A 24,346-nucleotide genomic window follows, 5' to 3' on the forward strand; every position below is an offset into this window, starting at 1 on the left:
TCCCTCTGAGAGTTTTATTTTCAATTTTTCTTTTTCATATTAACACACAATCATTTATCCTTATGTAAAAGATATTTCTATTGAAATATTCCAAAATACTTCTCTTACAGTTTTTCAGAAAAAACATAAAAACTCAAGCAATGATTGTTTTAGAAAGCTTCTGTGAGACAATTGTCAATATATTATCAGTTAGAAAGATTTTTGACGGATTATAATTACCCTATAACAGTAATAATAACAAGTTTTGGCAAATTCTGATTGGCTAAAACACTTTGTATGCAATGCCGTATTAATGTTATTCTTTATTGTAGACCTTTCTAATAACATTTAAAGCTACAAATGTTCAGAATTGACTTCCCATCCTTTTCATCACAACTTGAAATATTGAGTTAAACATGTATATGCTCAGGTTATTGTCTTTAGCTCAAATATTTTATCCCTATACATGCAAGCATATTCTTTGAGTTAATAACCTCTGAAATAAACATATCATTGCCCTGTCATCCAAGACAGTTCACATAAATAAATTTTTGTCTGTTATAGGGAAGGGTTACATGTTATAAGGAAAGGTTGCATGTTATAGGGAAGGGTAACAGGCATAAAAATGAAAATGTAAGACCTATAGTGTATTGACCTGCACTATTAACATATCAAAGCACAGAAGGCAATGAATTTGTTTGGGTCTCAGAATGTCAGAAAGGTGAAGGTTGTAAGACTATAAACCAATTTGTTTGTAAAGTGTCACCAAATTCTGTTTCCAGTGTTATAACTAGTATAACTATAGTGGTTTTAAGACTAATAGCAACACTGTTATTCAATTCAATGTTTATTTGGCTTAATCAATTAAAAAAAAAAAAAAAAAAAAAAAACCTCTTGTTTCTAAAGCGAGCATGTAAACCCCTCGACCACAGGGAGTTATAAGATAACATCCTGAAGAATGCGTTAAAATATGTTAAATGATTAACGTTCTCTTCGTTAAATCTTTAAAAATACTCACAAGTCAGGGTACAGATAAAATTCGTAAACTCACCTGAAAGCAGTTTGTGTGTTTCGATTATTTTATAGTTTTAATGCTAACATTTATATTTTGCATAACTTAAAAATTTAATAAAGTTTCTATTCTACGATATAAATAAAGATTTACTAACCTAATGTCCATAAGTATCAATATAAATACCAATATGTTAGATAAGTCAAGCGTCAGAAAATGGTTGACACTGACATCTTCTCACAAGATCCGGTTGGGGTTCAAATCGTTTATATACTGTGGAAGCAGTTTTTATAGTTTCATAGCAACTTGAACTTGAACTTGTAACGGGAGACTTTTCAATGAAAACAGCCATTTTTCACAAAATGCTCATGCAGTAATGGGTTAATACTATATAAACTAAAGTAACACATTGAAATAGAGGAAAATAAGAATCCCAAAGTAAGCCTGAAAAATTGAAAATGATGCAGGCTTGGTTTGATTGAACCTAGCTGTTCATGGATGGAAGTGGTAATTCCAAAATAAAATTAACTTCTAGGGTAATAGTTACCTATGATTTTACAGTTAATATTAAATGTACTCAGGTGTTGATCTTTCTTAAAAGTGCTAATGTAAAATGTTAAATGCAACCATATATACTACTCCAAAGTATCATAATTTTGTTCTTTAACCAAACAATAGTTATGATCAAAAATCAAATAAAGTTTAATTTCCACTATGTATATCTTCAAATAAAGAGGGTTTAACAAAAAAGTAAGTGGAGCACCATGTGGTCTAATGGTGGTTTAAATGTCTTTTTTATCAACCAAAGAGTCATGGATGTGAGCCACATGAAGTCTACAGAACAAATGACATCAAGGAGAAAGTACAGTTATCTTTTCTTTCTGAAGCTACATAAGTATCCAAATGTACGCTCAGACAGACAGACAGATAGACAGACAGATGACAGAGAACTTCTCAGAAGAACTCCCTATATGCAGTAGCTACTCTGTAGCAAGCAACACAAAATCTTACAAATAGAACATGTTACAAAAAAGAAAAGTCTTAAAAAATACAACTCTTACATTCTCTAACTTTTCAACTGGTGACAAAATTGTCTGTAACCTTAAAAAAGAAATTATAAAAAAAATAACTACAATCAAAATTGTTTATAAAACATTACAGAATAATGTAAGTAAAAATTTCATGATCTGCAACATGGTAAGAACAATTATAAAGAAATGTTAGTGAATTTTATATGTAAGATGATAATTTAACAGAAAGAATAGTATTATTCAAATCTCTTAATGATATCATTAGTGTACAGGATCTTCTGCCATCAAAACATTTAATATCAATATTTGTATTTAATTTTTAGCTTTTTAATTCATTTTTTAATTTGAATATTTGATTTCAGTAAATTGCGTGACACTTAAATAAACAGAAAAAGGAATAATGTTGTTTTCTATAAGTACATATTTACATTGAATATTTCATTTATAAGTATATAATAAAGAGCCCAATTCATAACAAATATTTGAATAATTTCTGACAATGCATACAATCTGTATTTATGTTAAAAACTTTATTACAAGAATAAGATGGTACTGTAAAAGGGAGGGGTATACCATGCAACACTGCAGACAGGGAAAAGGAAACAAACTTGCATAAATTTATCAATATTTAAGTGATCTTTATCTATGGTACTAGCATGATAGTATATAACAGAAGCTAGGTAATTATCAATCTCCTACGCAGTGATCTCCCCTTATCAGTACAGAGATCTCTGCCATCACAAACATTTAAATATCAATATTTTGATATTTTTTAGCTTTTTAATTTATTTTTCATTATTTTGTATACTTTTGATATTTTTTTGATAAAATATAGCGGACACAGGTGCAAAAAGTTAAAAATAAAACAGAAAGAGAAAAATGATGTTAGATTTTCTATGTAATGGTCGATATTTACATTTGAATTTCGACGTTATGTCACGTGACTTTCATCATCATGTGATGTTTGTGAAGGCAGTGATTACAATTCTGCCAAGGGAGGTAATCACTGTGAGGAGTTTGGGTAATTATGGATAGGATAACATTCATTATATAGCAATACCCAGAAGGAATGACACTGCCAAACCAAGTGTGTTTGTTACAGTTGCTATGGCAGTGGCCGTTGTTCTCTGCTCTGGTGGGAACCATTCGGCAGATAGAGAAGGTGGCGCCCCCATTGCAATAGGTCCGGCAAGGCCATTTAAAAACTGACCAAAATGAATCAGTCTGAAAAGGAATACATGTATCATTTTCATATTATGTTTATAAAGGTTTGTATTTTGTTTTCAAAATTTTAATTTTCTTATATAATGCATATTCTGGCTATCCTACTCATTAATTATTGTCAGCTTGTTAAACAAAGTGTATATAATCGAGCCGTGTCACGACAAAACCAATATAATGGGTTTGCAACCAGCATGGATCCAGACCGGCCTGCGCATCCGCGCAGTCTGATCAGGATCCATGCTGTTCGCTATCAGTTTCTCTACTTGTTATAGTGTTTGTAAGTGAACAGCATGGATCCTGATCAGACTGCGTGGATGCGCAGGCTGGTCTGGATCCATGCTGGTCACATTAACCCATTATGTTGGTTTGTCATGACACGGCTCAAATATTAATTCACATGCAGTTATACTTTAAACTCTTATTTTGGTATGGTTGAACAATTGCCCAGTTTCTTTCTAGCTGTTTCAAGTTGAAGAAGATCTTATTAAATTTCTCATCCCTGCAATATCTCAGACATGGGCATGCATGGCCGGAGAAGCAATCATGTTTCATTGGATAGATTTATCAAATGTAAGATTTTAACATCCTTGCATGGTTTTTTTGAATGGCATTTAAGTGTAAGACAGAAGATCTAGCAGATTTAAAAGATTAAAGAAAAAATATCTGAAAGATTTTTCGGAATAGAGTAATAAACCTTCTGACATATACTGTGGGTAATAATAAGGAACATATATTTGAAGTTTAAAATAAACACCTCAAGAAATAAAAAAAAATTGTTTACAAAAATTGAACAATTTTTAAGTTCAAGGGGGTAATTCTGAAAATATTCGTGCTAGACTAATAAACATTATCAGATATGTAGGTGATGATAAGGGACATATATTTGAGGTTATTCCCTTCAGAAATTAAAAGTAAAAGTAAAAAATATTTTTTTTGCACAAAAATTCTGATTAGTAATCTGAACACAGACATTAGCACCAGGGTGAGTAGAGTAAAATTTTGAGTCGCGTCACGAAAAAATCAACATAGTGGGTTTGCGACCAGCATGGATCCAGACCAGCCTGCGCATCTGCGCAGTCTGATCAGGATCCATGCTGTTTGTTATCAGTTTCTCTACTTGTTATAGGGTTGCTAAGCTAACAGCATGGATCCTGATCAGACTGCATGGAGGCACAGGCTGGTCTGGATCCATGCTGGTCGCAAACCCATTATGTTGGTTTTGTCATGACACGGCTCAAATTTTATTGAGACCATCTAAAGCATCAGCCTGGAAGCATTAAATTTTATAAACAAGAGCCACCACAAATTAAAATTTCAACAATGTCTTGTCCAAAAGATAGTTGTGTTCAAGTATGAAAACAATCGATTCATTTACATACAAAGTTACAGCCAATTATAGCAAATAATGTAAAATTACAATAATTTGACTATCAAAGTCAAGGTCATTTATGGTAATTCCCTACCAGCAGCCTATCTTTCTATCTAAATAGAAGCCTCGCTTCATAGATAAAGAGGTTACAAGTTGCTGGACTATATAGGAATTTTTAATCTATACTTTTGAATTATTTCACAGTGTTGTATCTTAAATATAACTACTATATTGTGACTTTTAAGAATTTAATAGTGTATTTAAGAGTGTTAATTCAACCTGATTATTTATGATATATGATAATTTCATAATCATTTGTATCTAATCAAACGATGGGACTAGCCCAAAGAAAAATTTATAAGATATTTGTTGTACATTTGCTCGGTACATGTTACACAATGTCCATAAGGTAGTTTATGCTCATATATGAAGACAATCAATTCATAAATAAACATAAATAAACAAAGTATAATTATTATTTAAAAAATCAAGCAATATTCACTATTTTGATAGTCAATGTCAAGGTGGACACCAGATGCAATATTTTCACGAGTGGTGTAGCCATAAGTGAAAATGATTAATAGCTGGTGTTCATGAGCGAAATTTCAATCGTAGTACATGCAAAACAAACAAATTTTCTATTTATTTCATGATTTTTAAGTGATTTTTAAGTCATTTTTACTTGTTTTGCCATGTAACATCATGTGTTCTTCTTCATTACGTCATCACATCATGATGTCACCGTACCAATGTTGAAATTTAGTTCTGTAAAATTTCTTGAGTTTTGTTACAATTTTAACACAATATATGCAGTTATTAACTTGCTTCTCCTACTAAGGAAGCAAAATTTAAATATGACAGATTTTATTCTTTAGCTTTGAAATATTATTTTCATCCGCATTCAAATATTATTTGGCTACAGCGAAATTTATCAAGTAAAAATTATCAATCATAATTTCACTTCCCACTGCAAAGTATGTAATAAAGTCTAGCTATTGTGAGAGTTATACTTTATATAATGTCACTGTAAAATTATCAAAATATAATCTCACTATAAATTATCAATTGTAAATCACTGTCCACTGAAAAGCATTTAATAAAATACATTCTCATGCATCAAATTGCCTTACTAACTCAATTAAACTTAATTTCAATTTAATCACAAACAAAAAAATAAATTTATCCATTTGATTTATCAAATACATGGCAAAATCAACTGCATGTTAACAGTACAAAAATTCTGCTCTACAAATTATCATAATTACAAGTACATTGTTATTTACACATCTTTTAGTTTGAGTCTGTCAGGCATTACTGTATGAAGTTAACACTTGTTTATTTGTTTTTTTTGGGTGGATTTTAAGCAAATCTTAACACAGTTTTGGTCATATCTCAGCAGTTCTTCTGCCTAAGTGACTTTCTTTGATAACTAACAGGTAATTAACAATGCCCCCCCCCCCCCCCCAACTAAATAAGAACTACATATCCCATATTACATGTATGACCATTAGACTGCCATTGATATTATTTGTCATGGAGAAATTTTCAGGATCAAACCAGGGGTAACAAATCCTCTAATCATCTCCCCTGCAACGCAGACAGAAAATTAAATTCAACAATAATTCAAATGTAACATTAAACATGTACTTTGCATTCATTGCAAATTTTGAAAAAAGGGTAATTTCAAGGAATAAAACACTTGAATAAATATTTTATTGTTAAAAAAATTTAAAAATACATGTATGTCTTCTATAAATCACAGGTTAAAGATTCTTGAAACTATAGCTTTTAGGATTGCACATAAACAACTTCCAGAGTTCATTAACATTTAACATTTCTTTGTTTTCCTTTTCTCACATTATATTCACTTTTTGCTGTTGTCTGAAAGTTGTATGAACTTTGCTGTTTCTAAGTTAAGGTACTGTACTTTAATAAAAGGGCTTGTTGATGTTTTTCTGAAATTTTGACATTTATAAGCATGAGATATTGTCATGATCGGAAAAGGATTGAATTTACTGCAATCCTATATAGCACTGCGTTCAGGGAGTCCATATTTTCCCATCACAAAGATATAGGAATGCCATCAAAATATAGGATTTTTCAAGGAACAAAATAAAGGAAATCATAGGAATAGAAATAACAAGACAAAGTAAACCACTGTTCGATATATTTCAAAACCAAATTATACATTGTAACTTAAACATAATGAAACAAAACTGTACCGTAGCATATAAAATGAACAATGCTGAAAGTACAAAAAATATCTTTGATTTAAAGTATGGAAGAGATTACATGAAGTACTTCCTGTACTTAGCAATACAAAATGATACAGGATTTCAAAACCTAACATGTTACATAGAATTTGAAACTCCCTTTAAAATAATAAGAAATACATTTTAAGAAAATTTTCATTATTTTGAATGGTGCCCTAAAAATAATTTTCATCTTTAGTAAAAAAGGCATTTTTTATTATGTCTATTTACCAAAATAGTAATGCCCTACTTGAAACATAAAAAAACTTTTATACTGTTCTAGAATATGATTCCATAAAACATTTCAAAGTATCAGGTATATTACAATTATTGATATACAAAAAGCTTAAGAATGATTCAACATAACCTTCTGAGAAAGTAGTTGAACTATTCTCAATGTCTACTTAGCAAGATTGCTTTGAATGAACATCAAAGAAGACTTCACTTCAGGTATAGAATTTATTGTTATTTTCTCTTCTTGCCTTGAGGAGGCACTTTGTTATCTGCAGAGGAGACAGTTAAAGAACTGTCTTTTCCAACATCTGTCTTTTCCCTTCAATCTACCTCTTTATATTGTACGTTCCCTTAAAGATCCTTTTTCTTTCCTTAGTTTTTCAATTTTAAAAAAGGGCTATAGTTAATCATTTGAGCAACATTTGCACAAGCTTAGAATTTCCCTGACAATAAGATTTCAGTGTGCTTTAAACAGTCTTCCTCTTTTGATAAATCTTTTCTAACATTGAAACATTTTTTTCTTAATATACATGTAACACTTTTTTGTTATTTCAGGAATTTAATACTGCATAAGAATGATAGTTTTTAAATGTAACCTGCAAAAAAAAAAAACCTTCACTCGTCAACTTTGAAATATTTCAGAAGTATGTTTGTTTGTTATCTAAAAAATATTCATTTATTTATAAGATAAAAACAAACTGGCTGAGCTGGGCATGGTGACCATACCCACAGGAATGAAGAAATATCAAAGAGGTATTCAGAGACTTTTAATAAATTTATTCCTTCAAAACACCACTTTCCTTGCTTGTAACACACAAGAACTTTTTCCAAAAAATATAGGAATTTATAATAATATTATGAATTTTGGCCAATATATTATATATAGGAAAATATAGGAAATTATAGCACAATGGTCAAAATACAGGAATATATAGGAAAATATAGGAGCTGCCAGTGGATGCCCTGTATATTCTATCTGATACATTAGTACATAAAGTTCTTAAGTACCTTAATGAATATTTGCAACAGAACAAAATTCCACTGATAAAAGTAAAATTCAATAAATAAAAAACTACTACATACGGAGTTGCAACAGAAGACTTGGAAGTAATGCATCTTAAACCGGTTCCAGCAGCAACCAAAAATGCACTGAGGACACAAGCTGGTCGTAAACCTGAAAGAAAAAATTTTGGGTTGAGGAATATATGAAAAATTGTAAGCTTTGGTTTAGCAAACACAGGGGCCATGATGGCCCCGAGTTGCTCACCAGAAACAACTGCTTTTCAGTAAAAGATAAAAGACTACCGAAGAATGCTACAGACAATGTTCGGTGATCATCCATCAATCAGTTTGTAGAAGTAGACTTTTAAAGATATTTCTATTTTAAGCTTTAGGGGTCAATCATTCAAATGAATATGAGCAAATTTGATACAACACTACCTAAGAATACTGACCAGACAAATTTTGGTCATCATCCACCATTTAATGTATAAGTAGAAGAAGATGTTTAAAGGTTTTTCTATTTTTTTCTCTGTTGATCCCTAAAAGGGGCCAAATGAAATGACATAAGCAAATTTAAGTGTGACTGTCACAAGGATGCTAACAGACCAAATTTGAGGTAAATCTGCCCATCAGTTTCAGAGAAGAAGATGATTGTTGACACATGACGCTGGAAGCCGGAGTTACTATGATCCCCCTTTGATATCAATAGCTCACCCTGAATCTTCTGTTTTGTTGTGTTAAAAAAAATCATGATTACCTTTTTTTCATATAACTTTTTATGTGCCAGAAACTGGCCTGAATAATATATTGATCAGTGTACTGAAGATCTAGTTATACATTAAAAAGGAATGGATATAGTTATGAGTTTAGGATAATCCATTTACTCTTGCCTGCAAAAATTCTTTTAAATATCTAAACAATCAATTAGACACGAATAAGCTTGACTTTTCCTTATTTCTAAAGTTTGACACACTAAAGAAAGAATATTGTAGTAAAGAATACTCCCCAAAAAAATGTTTATTCAAATATCATAGTTGACCTTGAAGGTCAAGGTCATTCAAAGGTCAATGTCACATTTGAATTAACATGTCAGTTCTGTTAAATGTTCCTTTTTCTGAAATATATACATCAACAAATAACAAAGTTATGACAATTGAAGCGAATTTCAGTAATGGGACCTTGACAATAAAGGCCTGAATTAAAGGCAAGGTCAATTTTGTGCTCACACATACACAAGCACCCATACCAGGTAAAAATATATACCTTCCTTTGCCATTGCATAGAGAGGGTTATAAAAAAGATACAATCTAACCTATTTGCATGATCCTTAAAACAAATCTTAACATACCTTTCACATCAAGTATCCAAGAAAATGCAAAAGTCCCAAGAAGGTATGAAATTGGTCCCCAGTTTGTAAGTAATGACAGTCCAGCTGTATCCCAGCCAAAGACACGTTCACCAACAGCAGAGATAGGGCTAAATGTGTTCCACACAGCGCACTGGGTCATTGCCATCATACCATATACAAACAGGATATACCATCTTCTCTTATATACCTAGATAATAGTAAACTGTTGTTTAAAGTGACATTATGCTCTTTTTTTCATTGTTGAGATTAATTGATTTTATATTTCAAAAGACTGACTGTTATAATGGTGACTCAGACCAACTTTCACCTGTTCTCTCGCGATGGGGATAATGTCACTTTAAAAGACCATTTATAAGAAATATAATTGTTTAATAATCCCCCTACTTTTAGTCCAAATCCCCTGCTTTTTAAAGCTAAATCCCCCTATCTGGGTGGCTGGAAATATAGACATATAGGCAAAATTAAAACTGTTCAATAGAATTTCTTTAAACTTGGCATATTGTTAGAATATGATAACAGAAACATTTTAAGCAAAACAAAAATTGGGGTCACCGTTCTCTTTTTGAGTTATCTGCCCCTGAATCAGACTTTTCTACTTATTTGAGAGCACAAAAACTATATACTTGTATTCACTCTGGGTAAACCCAAAAGAACATCAACTCAATTTTTAGAATAATCACATCTACCTGATTTTTATACATTCCTGACATTGAATTTCTCTATATATCTGATATTTTATAACACTGACGAAGATAAACGAGAGTCCAACATTGTAATTGTTAAATAAACCTTAAAACTTATCAGTGTTAATAGTTTTTTCCACTTGATTAATTATCTTTAATAAATTATAATGGTGAATTAATTAACTAATGAACAGACCGTGACAGTAGGAAAACAATTTGTTCTTTTGGAAAAAGGAAGATACATAATACTTGTATCATAGTTTGGGGACCTTTCTGTTGAAAATGTGTCAGAGTTAAATCGTATATATATATACATGCACAATGCGTTAACTGGAGTGCAGGTATTAGTTACCCGCACTGCAGAGCATGCCCATTGATTGGTTCATTTTGTCTGAGGTTTACATATAGTGACGACGGGGAAAGGGAAAGCCATAGAAATATAATATTCAGATGCTCGTCCATTGGTTCCTTTTTTCTGGGGTTTCATATTGTGACATCAGGGAACGTGTTTTTATTTTTGACTATGATACAAAAGAGAAAGAACATCAAAACACTCGGCAATCTGATTTATACTCGGGGGCTATGCCCCCTGAAAACAAATCAGATAGCCTCCTGTTTCGATGCTCTTTCTATTACATATAGCATTCAGCCCTCACCTTGATGTTCAGTTCTTTATCCTGAATCTGTTGAACCTGACTATACAAATCCTTGTTTTGTCCTCTAAAATCATGACCGCCATCTTGTGATTGCTGGACTGTTCCATATTGAGTACGGGTTTTGTCTATTATCAGCGACTGTGATTCTTCACCATCGGACAGCGTCATGTTTAATAAATCTTTGTGATGTAAATCTATAACAACAATACTTTACTCATACCTGGAAATACACCATTATAAAATCATGATATTACAATTCCTACATCTTGCAAGAATCATGGGGAAAGGAGTCTTTTAAAGTCAACTTGAAGCAGTGGTAGCTGTCAGCAAAAACTTTTCGTGATATTGGTTATTCAGCAGCACAATCACTTAATCTTATACCACAGTTGTTATCTTATACCAAATTCTTGCTGAAATCTTAATAATTAATGTTTAAATGTTCAATGTCTGTATTGACAAACACTAGTGTTCAATCACAACATCATAATGAGACGTAACAGTCAGCACTGTAGATTCTAATGCTGGAGAAAAATGATTTTCAAGTTAAAGTATGAGCAACAATATAGCCTACCTCCTTTTAGGGAGGGTAGAATATCAACTTTGAATTCAAGTTAGCTTTCATCAAGATAAGAATATACTGTTTGAAAGGGTTTAGAATATCCTGTCAGAAAGGGTTAAAATATCCTGTTTGAGAGGGCATTAAAATATCTTGTTTTAGATGTCTTAAGAATATCCTGTTTGAGAGATTGCAGAATAGCCTGTTTGAGAGGATTTAGAATATCTTTTTTGAAAGACTTTAGAATATGCTGTTGGAGAGACGGTAAAATATCCTTTTGAAAAAGGACACATTATTACCCTGATTCAGTTCCTGTCCTCTTTAAAAAAGGTAGATTTAATTGCTGCTCATACCATAAAATTATCAACAAAACAAAGAAATCATATAATTATGTTTAACAAAGTCTATGATAAACATTCAAGTTTTCAAATGCTTTTATCATAGAAACTGATGTTGGAAGTATAAGTGTGTATATATATATAATATATATATATATATATATATATATATATATATATATATATATATATATATATATATATATATATATATATATATATATATATATATATATATTCACACATATCTTCACTTACGGGGCCTATTTATAAGACCGAGTTGAGTGGCATTTTTTCATGCAGTCAGTTTTTATATATGCCACTATGTAGGCATATAATGACATTTCCAAACAACAGAACTAAGGGGTACTACGTTATATATATCAACTATATATTTAATTTTACCATAGGTGAAAACATATTGACCAATAACATAAAACCCCATTAAAAATATATACATTTGTGGGACATATATCATTTACTACTAAAACCGGCCTACGGGCACTATGTTAGAAGGGTAGCCTACGCCCCCATACATCGTTTTAAACATGCCAGAGTTGCGAGGCCTTATGTATGCCCCACATTAAATATAAACCCCACAAGTATGGTCTCAAATAGACCGATGCCCGTAAATGGAGGAATGTGACTGTATATATATATATATATATATATATATATATATATATATATATATATATATATATATATATATATATATGTATGTATTCAAAAAAAAAAAATAAGAAAGCTTCACTTAAGTCTATATAATCTAAATAAATTTACTGTCAAACCAAAACAAACATAAATAAACATATCATAAACTGTCAAATCACTTGAATAATGTTGTTTTTGGGGGTTTTTTTTCTTCAAAATTTTTTTTTCAAGTAATAGGAAAAAAATAATTATTATTGCATATTATGCAATTGAAAATATGGTTATAAATTCTGAAAAATCTTTCATTAATCGCACATAACTTGTAAATTATTACTTAAATGTTGATCTTTTTACTTTTCCTAAAATCAAAGTACATTTTTCTTAAGTTTGATATTTTTTAAATATTTTGGCTCATCTTGAGGAGAATATAATTATAAAGGTATGCAATATAAGAAAATGCAACGCTCTTTGGATTTACAAAGTATGCTGACTGATATTTCTTGTCAAGAAAGATATTATCAGAGCAACAATTCTGAACTAACTAAGACAAAAAATTGAAATGCTATAGGCTAGTGTAAATCTTATTGATTGACATTAACTTTGGTAAAATATATAAATCATTATTTTGATCTTGTTATTTTTTGAAAAAATGTTTTCAAAAATATAACAGAAATATGAAATATTAGGGAAAAAATTATAGTTAAGGGGAGACAATACGATTTTGATACAATTTTCTGAGGGACCTAGGTTATTTCCCTTCATAAAATCTTTCAGTACCTAAATAATAGACATGCACAAGAATTAAAAATATTTCAGGTTTTCCTGAATCAAAGTGTACAAACAAATTTATTCGAAAATAAACGCAGCAGGTAGATTAATGTAGTGTACTGTGAAACTTTAAAAGTAAAACTTTGTTTGTACCGAGGGTATAAGCTTGGAAAAACCGACATTTGTCTAGTTACAGATAACATTTAATTCATGTATAATCTCATAATCTGTAACAAAGTGCACACACATGAAAGTGTGTCTATTCAAATTTCTAATCAAAGTGCATGTAAATAAAAAAGTAGAAAAATAGTTCACTTTAAAGTAACTGGACATGCATGTATTTCTTTATCTAAGGGCAATACTTTACAGGCATTATTCATGAAGTTTTTGTAGATACTAATTGCCTGGGGCACAATGCTTAAAACCAAACTACACTGGGATTGTTCTTTTTACATGAAGGGGTATGAAATATTTTTATGAGTCACTTGTGTTCCATTTCATGTACATGTATATCTTGACTAATAACTTGTGTGTCTGACATTCCCCCACAGAATAATTTCCCAGAATACTTATTTCAAATCTGAGTTAGTTATTATATCTCTTTACATAAATGAAAGTCATTTATATCTACATTGAATGAAAGTGAGTTATTTCTTGATAAATGTATTGATGAAAGTCAGTTCTCCCTGATGAAAGTCAGTTATCTCTTTAGATATCAAGGTGTAAAGTGAATATTTTATCAGCCCCAAGTGTCAGTGTTATCAAATTAAGATAACATCTTAACATTTCTTTCAATGGACGTAGGAAATTATATAATGTTGGACATTAAGGTAAGTACAAAGTTAAATCATCCATAACAAGACCAAAATTTAACGAATACTAACACAGATTTATACTCCATGATACCAAGTAATTTAAGAAATAAATTTTCAAACAATGCCCATGTTATCAAACTTTATCTTGTGAAATACATGGGTTACATACTAGTGATACACAAAGACAGAGTCATCAGTTTTATAATTTTAAAATTAGCAAATTAGAAATTATTTAAGATATTGGCTCATATTTTCAGTATATTAGCAATTAAGAAATTGCACAAATGGAAAACACTGCCCCAATAATAGAGCAGAAGTTAAAGCTATTATGCAGGTATTTACTCTTATTGAAGAGTAGCAAGAATACTGCATGCTCACACTAGGGGCCAAAAGGACCAACAACATCCTCAGCCATGAGGAGAAAGTTATACGCTGAAAAAGGCACTGGTGAAGCCACAGACAGCATCAGATGATTATAGAGCTGAACAGGTAGCACTTGTCAGGCTGCACACTGGCCACAACAGGCTGAATGCACACATGCACGAATATGCTGTTCAAATCGCCTATATGCTCTAGTGCCTTTGAAAATTAAAAGGCAGAACACTTATTACAAAGGTGACCACATCTAGAGTAGCTGCAAAGAAAAGCAGCAAGCACCCCACTGGAGGAGAAACTCTATGGGAATCTTGAGGTCCTCCAGAAGACTGAACATTTCATCGCTGTGGCTGGGGTAGTTGTAGAAGGGTGAACAAGAAGAAAAAGAAGCAATTAAAGCTACATGCCTCCAGATAAGCAAACATATTTATATATCAATAAAAGTAAAATTGAGAAAAAAATTTACTAAAATTTTAGAAAAGTAAAAAGATTCAAGATTCAAATAATAATTTACATGTTATATGCGATCAATGACTAAATTTACAGAATTTATTACTATATTTCTACTGTGTTACTAATGAGTAAGGGTTATTTTTGCAAATTTTGACATCTTTTTGGTAATTTATGTAGGTTTCAAGTTAATTCATAATATTTTATTTATTAATATACATTTTCAAAATTTCATGAAAATTAGCATGAATCTGGAGGAATGCTGCTTTAAGATATATGAGTCGACCCATACATGCTGTAAGTCCCGGAACGACCGGGATTGTCACAAAAATCAGCCAACCGTCCCGGAGGCATCCTGGAAAAGATCTGTCAGGGTAAAAATAAAAATTTGATAAATTATTTGCAGCAAGAACAATGTTCCAATAAATATTATGCAATTATTGCATGTTAATTATCCTATGATGTTGATATCAGACATTTTAGAAAAACATAAGAACTGTTGACACTTATCCACTGATTGATAAATATATATGTGTGACCTTTCTCGTCAATTCAAAGATTGTAACACTGAACGTGTCAACAACTGTACCATATAAATGACTCTAATGTATATTTGAGAGTAACAAGAATTTATCTATAAATTTTGAGGACTGGAAGAAGAAGGTAATATATTTGTACAGACTATTAAGTTATTTTAGGATGCATGTTAAGTTATTGATATACCAAAACCTGTGACATACTAGATGTAGTAAGCAAATCCTAAAAAAATACCTTTGCTTCCATAAATTTTCAGATCGGTATATCTTCCATTTTGATATCATGTGACATTCTTATAGTCACGTGCAAAAAAGAAATTTGATTGGTTTAACTACTAACACACGCATGCGCATTAATCTGATATTACACTTCCGTAAACACAACAACAACAACACGGAAATAAAATTCACATGGGTTTTTATATGACGTTTATTACAATATGCATACGGTGACATTAAAGATTGATTAGGTATTCTCCAATTGAAAGTGATTTTCAAAATGGCGGAGGGAAGCGAGTTGCAAGAAGATTGTGTTTTAAATTCAAAATATGTTCAGATTCCTCTGGAAGCGCTGAATTCAAGTTGCAGAAGACACATTGCTTTACACTTAAACTTAGAAGGAAGTTTAAATGAAGACGTTAATTTGATGAATGATTTCAGAGGACTGGCAGAAATGGTCGGTTTTGGATATTTAGAAATTAAGAATTTCGAGAGAGAGAAAAGTCCGACAGAGCAGTTACTTGAAGATTGGACCTCCAGACCAGAATTCTCACCAACTGTAGGAAACTTGTGGAGTTATTTGATGTCTTTAGCAAGGTTTGATGTTCTCACTGACAGTAAAAAATTCATTGGTATGTATTTGAAATATTTCATTGTTTACAGATTTTCATAATCTTTTAAAGTGAAAGGTTTTTCACACATAATTAATATCCCACTGACACCAAATGTCCCTGCTCCATTGGAATAACACAACGCTTTACCTTTTGATCAGCCCTGCTTAAATTTCCACCCTGTATTGTAAATTAATGGCAGGTCATTTCCTCTGTTATGATTTTTTCCAAGAAAATTCATTTGCCTTAAAGCCTCGAGCTTAACTTGGATGATATGGCACTTTGGTTTTTATATGGGCAACTTATTTTCCCTTCTCAATCTAGTAAGGATTGGGAGCAGCGTCTAAAACGGCAGATACTTTGTAATAATTTAGTGCATGCTTAAACAACATACAATAAATAAAGAAAATGCACTCACCCGAGTAAAGCCAATTTATTATATTTAATTATGTTGTCTTCATATTTCGATTGCAAGACAGACTGAGTTTACAAACTTTCACAGATGTCCTTCTTTACCTGTACCATCGTTTATGTAATAAAAAGCCCTGGCGCGAAGTATTTTGGGCTATTATGATATGATGCACTTAGACCAAGGATAGTTTGGATAGTGTATAAGAACAATTCTAGAAAACATTCTGTAAAAATATCATATTATAGAATTTAATCTTTTTTATTATAGAGAGAGATTGTGACAAATATATTGAAATCAAATCCAGATTTAAAACTAACCAGAAACCAATTCAGGATAGCACAGGTAATGTATAGTTATGTACAGCTAAAAATTTATTTTAAGAATTACTTTATACAACTGATAGAAAATTCAGTTTTGATAAAAAAAAAAATATTATTAAAATTTATTTCTGCAACTGTTCACTTACAGTGACATTTTGAGTGAAAGTGGGGAGTGTACAAGTAAAAGTAAAAATAACTTTACATTTTGCCAAAATTGCTTTCAATTTGATTATTTATTTATTAATGAGTTACCCACATGTCTGAAGGAAATTTCTATTAATTCTGTACTTCAGAATTTATTTATTTTCATAACTGATTCAAGATATAAAAAAAATTAATTGGATGGGTAAATTGTATTAAATACTTTTGCTCAAATTGATACATTGCTTGAATCAGTTCTCATGAAAATGGTTCAGGGTACATGTAATACAATATGGGTTCAGTATGCATTTAGATGCATTTAATGTAGAAAGATATGCTAAAAAATATATAATAAACTAAAAAGCATATCCTGGTTTGTTAATTAGTGAATCAATTAATCAGATCAGTTGTTTTGTTTTTTCAGTGTCACAGACATTAGATCATGATGTTGATGAATCTGCTGTTATGGCTGTCGATGATGGTAATGTTCAGTTTAAATGAAGACGTTAATTTGTAATGTTTAGTTTGACTTATTTGTAGTCATTTCTTTATGAATTTATAGTATATGTAGCTATATATGTTGATAATATCCTTTAAAATGTCAAATAATATTACACCCATAAATGTTTCAAACTTTCTAAGCTCTAAAACTGAAAATAATTACAATCAAATGTATAGAAGTGCATACATATATTTATTAAAAGATTTGTATGAAAACATGATTTTATCCAGATTAGTTTTAGTATACATGTAGTCTTATGATTACCTATGCCTTTATACAAAATTTATTTAAACATCATTTAGAATCATGTAGAATTATCTTTTCAGTTATTAAAGGCATCCCAACAATATACGATGCATTTGTGTGCTATAACCCAGAGGGAGAAGACTTGATATTTGTAAGGAAACTTATCGAGAAACTTGAGGATGAGAATGGTCTGAAACTGTTTGTACCTTGGAGGGACGACCTTCCTGGTGCCTCACACAATACTGTTACAGCTAAACTGATTGAACACAGGTTATTATTCACTGTTGTTTTTTTCTCATTCTTAACCTACTGAATTGATGTATTGGATTTGCCTTATTTTGAATTGAAACAGTTCATAAAAAGAGATAAAGGCATTCAGTATCAAAATACAGAACTTGAGCTACCAGCAGTATAGAGGCTAGCCTGGTTCTAAACTTGAGCCGCGTCATGACAAAACCAACAGTGGGTTTGCGACCAGCATGGATTCAGACCAGCCTGCGCCTCCTCGCACTCTGATCAGGATCCATGCTGTTCTCTATCAGTTTCTCTACTTGTAATAGGGTTTGTAAGCGAACAGTATGGATCCTGATCAGACTGCGCGGATGCGCAGGCTGGTCTAGATCCATGCTGGTCGCAAACGCATTACTTTGGTTTTGTCATGACACGGCTCACTTGTTATTGAGGTAGGTTGACTAATATGTAAAAACAGTCACAAAACATTTTTTTATTGTTATATGTAGTATAACTTTTCAACGTACAAGTATCATTGAAAGTTTACTCAAAACTGTTTTTGCATAATAGAATAAAAAGTTATGTATCAAATAAGAAAGTAGCATAAAAAACATTTTGAAAATTTCCAGTAAACTAGTAAAAGATGACAAATCTACCTGGTTACTGGCCCCGTGTTCATTAAGTAAGGATCAGGATCAAATTCACATTTATTGTTCTATAAAACTAAAAATTATACTTTTTTTGCTAAACTTAAATGGTACTAAATCGAAATGTGAAAAATTGCTGTTTTCCAAAGAAGCAAACCTATTTTGGGATAGAATTGACAAATAACTAAACAAAAATAGAAATAATCTGATCAAAATAAGGATCAGTTTTAGGATCAAGATCAATATTTGGATCAACTGTAAAATGCCCTTATCTTGCAAAAGTAACAATAACTGTATTCTTAAATTTCATGGACATACCATTTCAAGTCCAATTTTATCAAGTTATTTCTAAATATTTAATTTGAGGTTTTAACTTTGATCTTGATCCTGATTCTTAAATCTTTGTGAACATAGGGCCTGGTGACTATGTTTTGAAAAGGAGCAATCGTGCCATTTGAGACTGAAAGTTGTTGTCATCTGTTATACATGAAAACTTCTGAAATTACTTTATTTTGTTGAAGAAATGATTATGTATAAGGGCAAACAAGACAGACAAAGAGATAATTAGGGCTTCAATCTTAAGTGATTGGGTTTATTGTTTTCAGATGTAGGAGGATGATCATTGTTATATCACCCAGTTATTTGCAGAGTTCAGCTTGTGATTTCCAGACAAAATTTGCTCATGGTCTTTCACCAGGTTAGTAACTAGATGAAATTATTCAGTTATTTTAACCGAGGTATGAATTTTGAATGTATAATCTCATTGTCAGTTTGTCAAAAAGGTGACTTCTCATCAGAAACTGCACTATCAAGAACTTGGCTACTTTAATTATGCCCCCACAAACAAAGTTTAAGGTGGGTTTATAGGAGTCAGTTTGTTGGTTGGTTCGTCTGTCAGTTTCCTTCATGGTTTCTGGAAAATAACAAGAGTTTGGAATGAGAAGTTGTAATCAAATTTGGTAAAACAACCTTATGTGGAAACCCCCGTTTGTATTGCGTTTGGACCCCTGGGGTCAAGGTCACTGTTACTAGAAATAGAAAAATGGTTTCCGGACAATAACTTGAGTTAGGAATGAGATATTGTAATCAAACTTGTTGTATAGCAAGGTTTACCGTTATATAAAGACCCCGGTTGGTATTGCATTTGGACCTCCCAGGGTCAAGGTCGCCATTACTAAAAACAAGAAAAAAATGGTTTCCGGACAATAACTAGAGTTATGAATGAGATATTGTAATCAAACTTGGTGTATTGCAAGCTCATATGAAGACCCTGGTTGGTAATGCATTTTAACCCTCTTGGGTCAAGGTCACTGTTACATAAAATAGAAAAAATGGTTTCCAGACAATAACAAGAGATAGGAATGAGATATTGTTATCAAACTTGATGTAAAGCAAGCTTGTATGAAGACTCCGGTTGGTATTGAATTTGGACCCCCTTGTGTCAAGGTCACCATTACTTAAAATAGAAAAATGGTTTCTGGACAATTTTTAGTGTTATGAATGAGATATTGTAATCAAACTTGGTGTATATCAAGCTTATATGAAGACCTTAGTTGGTTTTGCATTTTGGAACCCTTGGGTCAAGGTCACTGTTACTAAAAATAGAAAAATGGTTTCTGGACAATATCTAGAGGTAGAAATGAGATATTGTAATCAAACTTGGTTTAAAGCAAGTTCATATGAAGATCCTGGTTGAGATTGCAATTAATTGAAATAAATCTTTGTACACAGTTGATACTTCATTAACTATAGGTTGAGGTCAAATTTTTCTTCAGACTACTTATTTTTCAAAAAGTGAAAGTTGCTTATGGGGGTATTAATCACCTGCAGTGGTCTGTCATATGTGTCATAACCTTATGAAGTTGCAAGAAACCTTTTGGTTCTAATAGTCTCATCTTAGAGTTTTTCCAAAACTGACTTGTCAAAAGCTTAGAAATTTGACCATATTTGGCTTGTAGCATTGTCTTACTTACCTCAACAAAGGTTTTATCTGTCTATTTGAGAAAATGACAATACACCAGTGTCTCTTGCAACATAGACCTGTTCATATAGAATTATATCTTTAGGAATATACTCTCAGAAACAACAATGCAAATAGCTTTGATAAATGATATATGAAACATAGCATAGCTGCATTGTGGCTGTTACAGAAGTTGAATAAAAAAAATGCCCCTTGATGTCTTATTGATTTGCATAGACTTCCAAAGGCTTTTACAATTTATAATTGTGTCTGATACTAAATGGTCCAGATATTTTGTAGATTGGACTTCCTCTTTCTTTTTATTTCTTTGTGTGCTGGTTTGTTTTGTGACATTCAGTTACTGGTGTTTATTTTAGGTTCACGAAATAAGAAACTGATTCCAGTGCTGATACAAGACTGCACCATTCCTGAAATTTTGAGACATATCACCTGTTGTAACTACACAAGGAAAGAATTACTGGAGTGGTTTTGGACAAGGCTTGTATCCTCACTTAAGGCACCTTTAAACCCTTCTGAATGTAAGTTCCGAAACCAAAATGTATTAAATACGTTGAATCTGGATACTTCATCATCGGTACCTGGCTGGTCAGATTCAAGTTCTAGCCAGGGGTCAAGTTCATTGTCAAGTGTTGGTTCCAGTGGAACATCAGGGTCATCGTCAATGAGTACTTCAACTTATTCCTCTGGTTCCTCCTCGGATACAAGAGGTAATGATTACATTCAGCCGACAGCAAACTACCCACCTTATCTGGAACTGTTATCTGCCTCTCCACCATTACCCAGGAGATCAAATGATTATGAACGAATCAGTAATATTCGTCGTTTACAAGGGGTGGATAACTCTGCTTCAAATGAAGTTGTTGCTGATACTTATGGTCAAAGAACAGCTCATTACACTCAGCCAATAGCTACTCGGGATAGAAGTCAGTCGCCTAGCAACGCAGCCAATCGGGGATACCAGACTTTACAAACATCAAGTTCAGCAGGCGGACAGACGCAGCAGAATTTGTCCCCTCTTGCTAGAACAGATCTGTCATCACAAGGCAGTTCTCCAGGTGTCAATCGACGACCCGTCCCACCAATCCCTACACAAAACTCCTGTAAACAAAGTGAAGCAAAAGAATATTTTTGCTGAAAAGAAACATATTGTGAACCTTAATGTAACACATCTTTAGCTCCCCTGAGTATCAATGCCCAGAGGTGAGCTTTTGTGATGACAATGTGTTAGTCATCCATCATTTATTGTTTCTTATAACAACATCTCAGGTGAGTGACCTAGGGCCCGTTATCTGTCTTGTTCATTTAAAAGGATCTGTTTATAATTATAATTACTGACATATATTGGAAGCATAGACATATCAAATACAGTGTACATACTGTAGAAAATGAAAAAATATACAATTTACATTCTTATTTTAATGCTGAGATAAATTTATGTTTAAAGATACATGTTTTTTATTGGATATCTTTTATTTTGCATTTGAAATTTCTTTCATGCTATCAGCTGTATAAAGATGTATATAGGTATAGGCATTTATGAAATAATATGCTTTGTAGAAACATTTAAGTGCTGTTTTATATTGTATGATAAGTTTTTCAACTTAGGTTTTTGGGAACTTCCATTAATTACATAGTGTTTAAAGTTACCATTACTGCTTATGGTTTGAATCTCACTAGGACTTCATATAGTTTATGAAAGGCCAGTGGTTCCACATATTGGCCTAAAAATTCTTGAAATAATGAGTTACCTGAATTCTGTTTTGTAAAATAACATGTACAATGTTAGTGAGACTTTGAAACATTGCTCAACAAGTTTCAACTATTCAGAGGGGTGTCCTCAGCCAATGGTTTAGGTCATTGTCTTCAAACCACTTGCCTCTCACAGCTCAGGGTTCAATTCCCGCCATTGACTTTGAAATCTTTCATGTAAGGAAACTATCCAGCTTGTACCTGGCCATTGTCCTGTCTAAAATAATGCACAAAGAAGCACCTGAGGTCTTTCCTGCTACAAAAAATCTTTATTGTCGCCATATGACCTTTACAATGTTGATGAAATATAAAACCCAACAAACAAAAAAAACAAGAAAAACTTATTTCAGATGTGTTCTTCACCTGTATATCTACCTACTTACAATTAGCATCAAAAATAGGTTTGAACTTTTTATGAAAAATGGATCAAACCAGTTTTTTTTTACCACTTTAGTAGTTATTACTATAATGATGTTCATTTGAGAACTTCTTAAATATCATTTTCAAGAAATAAGTAATTTCCATATACGCCATGTGGTCAACCACAATTCAGTAATGAAACTAAGATGTTGTTATGTATTTTAATTAAACAGTCATGTATTTACGATGTGATAATAGTAAATGCATTCCATGAACTTTCTGTCATAATCAAAAATTGATTAACAGTAAACTATTCTTTTTATTATACTTATACATAATGTGTATCTTGAAAAGCAAACATTTTTTCTAGATTGTTTTAATTAAGTTTAAAGTGTAATGTTTTAGCAGTCTAATGAGAAATTTGTTATGGACTTATATTGCACAAATTTGACATTAGTATTGCATAATTATCATGTTTTTACATCTTGTGTTGCTGAACTACTTTGTGTGATAAATGTAGCTAAATTCTTTAGTATAATGCATTATGTTGCAACAGATCAAAATACCTACTTTTTTCTATGAAGATCACTTTACAATGATCTATACACTAAGCAAGCATTTTCCTTTTACAAAATGCTATCTTTTTAGTCCCCTACCGGTTTACCGGAGGGGACTTTAGGTTTTCCGTCCGTCCGTCTGTCCGTCCGTCTGTCTGTCTGTCTGTCTGTCTGTCTGTCTGTCTGTCAGTCCGTCAGTCCGTCCGTCCACAAAACTGGATCCCGCGATAACTTGAAAAGTGCTGAAAATATTTTTATGAAACTTGGTATATGGATAGATGGCAGTATTGAGATTATGCACATCTTTTTCTTTTCTTCCTATGTTGAAAATTCTGGTTGCTATGGCAACAAATAGGCTGAAAATGTGGCAAATTTTACACATAAACTGGATCCAGTGATAACGCAAAAAGTACTGGAAATATTTTTATGAAACTTGACATATGGGTAGATGGCAGTCTTGGGATTATGCACGTCTTTTTCTTTTCTTCCTATGTTGAAAATTCTGGTTGCTATGGCAACAAATAGGCTGAAAATATGGCAAATTCTACACATAAACTGGATCCAGTGATAAAGCAAAAAGTACTGGAAATATTTTTATGAAACTTGACATATGGGTAGATGGCAGTCTTGAGATTATGCATGTCTTTTTCTTTTCTTCCTATGTTGAGAATTCTGGTTGCTATGGCAACACATAGACTGAAAATATGGCAAATTTTACACATAAACTGAATCCAATGATAACTCAACTTTTCCAACAAGTTTACTTAAAATAGAGAAAATTGAAACATTAGTGAATGGCCAATGGCCCTTCAGAATGTTGATGGGGTTCTAACCGGTAGGGGACTTATGGATTGCTTGCAATACTATGATAATTGCTTGTTACAATTGTTAAGGTGTAAGCTTATTTAATATTTTCTTTCTCTTACTTAATTCTATTTACCAGGTTATTGCTATTGTTGTATAATAAGTGTACCTTTATTGATAACATTGTGGGCCTCCATGGCTTACATTGTGGGCATTCATGGCTTACATTGTGGGCATTCATGGCTTACATTGCGGGTCTCCAT

The 24,346-nt window shown here is 31.9% G+C and overlaps 2 protein-coding genes across 3 annotated transcripts in view; one reads left to right on the plus strand and one right to left on the minus strand.

Moving 5' to 3' along the window:
* LOC132740220 (solute carrier family 49 member 4 homolog) overlaps window positions 1–15,646 on the minus strand; it is a 39,788-nt gene extending 24,142 nt beyond the window's left edge. The window contains exons 1-5 of one of the 2 annotated variants that reach the window (XM_060728081.1): window positions 15,539–15,646; window positions 10,812–11,031; window positions 9,452–9,659; window positions 8,185–8,275; window positions 3,083–3,246 (exon numbers count right to left, since the gene is read on the minus strand). In XM_060728081.1, coding sequence (XP_060584064.1) covers window positions 3,083–3,246; window positions 8,185–8,275; window positions 9,452–9,659; window positions 10,812–10,979 — 631 coding nt within the window. In that variant the 5' untranslated portion in view covers window positions 10,980–11,031; window positions 15,539–15,646. Of the gene's footprint in view, window positions 1–3,082; window positions 3,247–8,184; window positions 8,276–9,451; window positions 9,660–10,811; window positions 11,032–15,059; window positions 15,136–15,538 lie in introns of those variants that run through there. The other variant, XM_060728082.1, reaches the window with a different exon arrangement.
* A 20-nt stretch (window positions 15,647–15,666) lies between these two features.
* Window positions 15,667–23,366, plus strand: LOC132740221 (myeloid differentiation primary response protein MyD88-like). Its single transcript, XM_060728083.1, has 6 exons — window positions 15,667–16,154; window positions 16,813–16,887; window positions 17,431–17,487; window positions 17,835–18,024; window positions 19,238–19,329; window positions 20,970–23,366. The coding sequence occupies exons 1-6, from the start codon at window positions 15,803–15,805 to the stop codon at window positions 21,746–21,748; spliced, it is 1,545 nt and encodes a 514-aa protein (XP_060584066.1). The 5' UTR covers window positions 15,667–15,802; the 3' UTR covers window positions 21,749–23,366.
* The last annotated feature ends 980 nt before the right edge of the window (window positions 23,367–24,346 follow it).

The sequence above is a fragment of the Ruditapes philippinarum genome, unplaced genomic scaffold (assembly GCF_026571515.1).
Source record: "Ruditapes philippinarum isolate M1 unplaced genomic scaffold, ASM2657151v2 ctg4655_1_1_1_1, whole genome shotgun sequence".
In the NCBI taxonomy this organism is placed as follows: domain Eukaryota; kingdom Metazoa; phylum Mollusca; class Bivalvia; order Venerida; family Veneridae; genus Ruditapes; species Ruditapes philippinarum.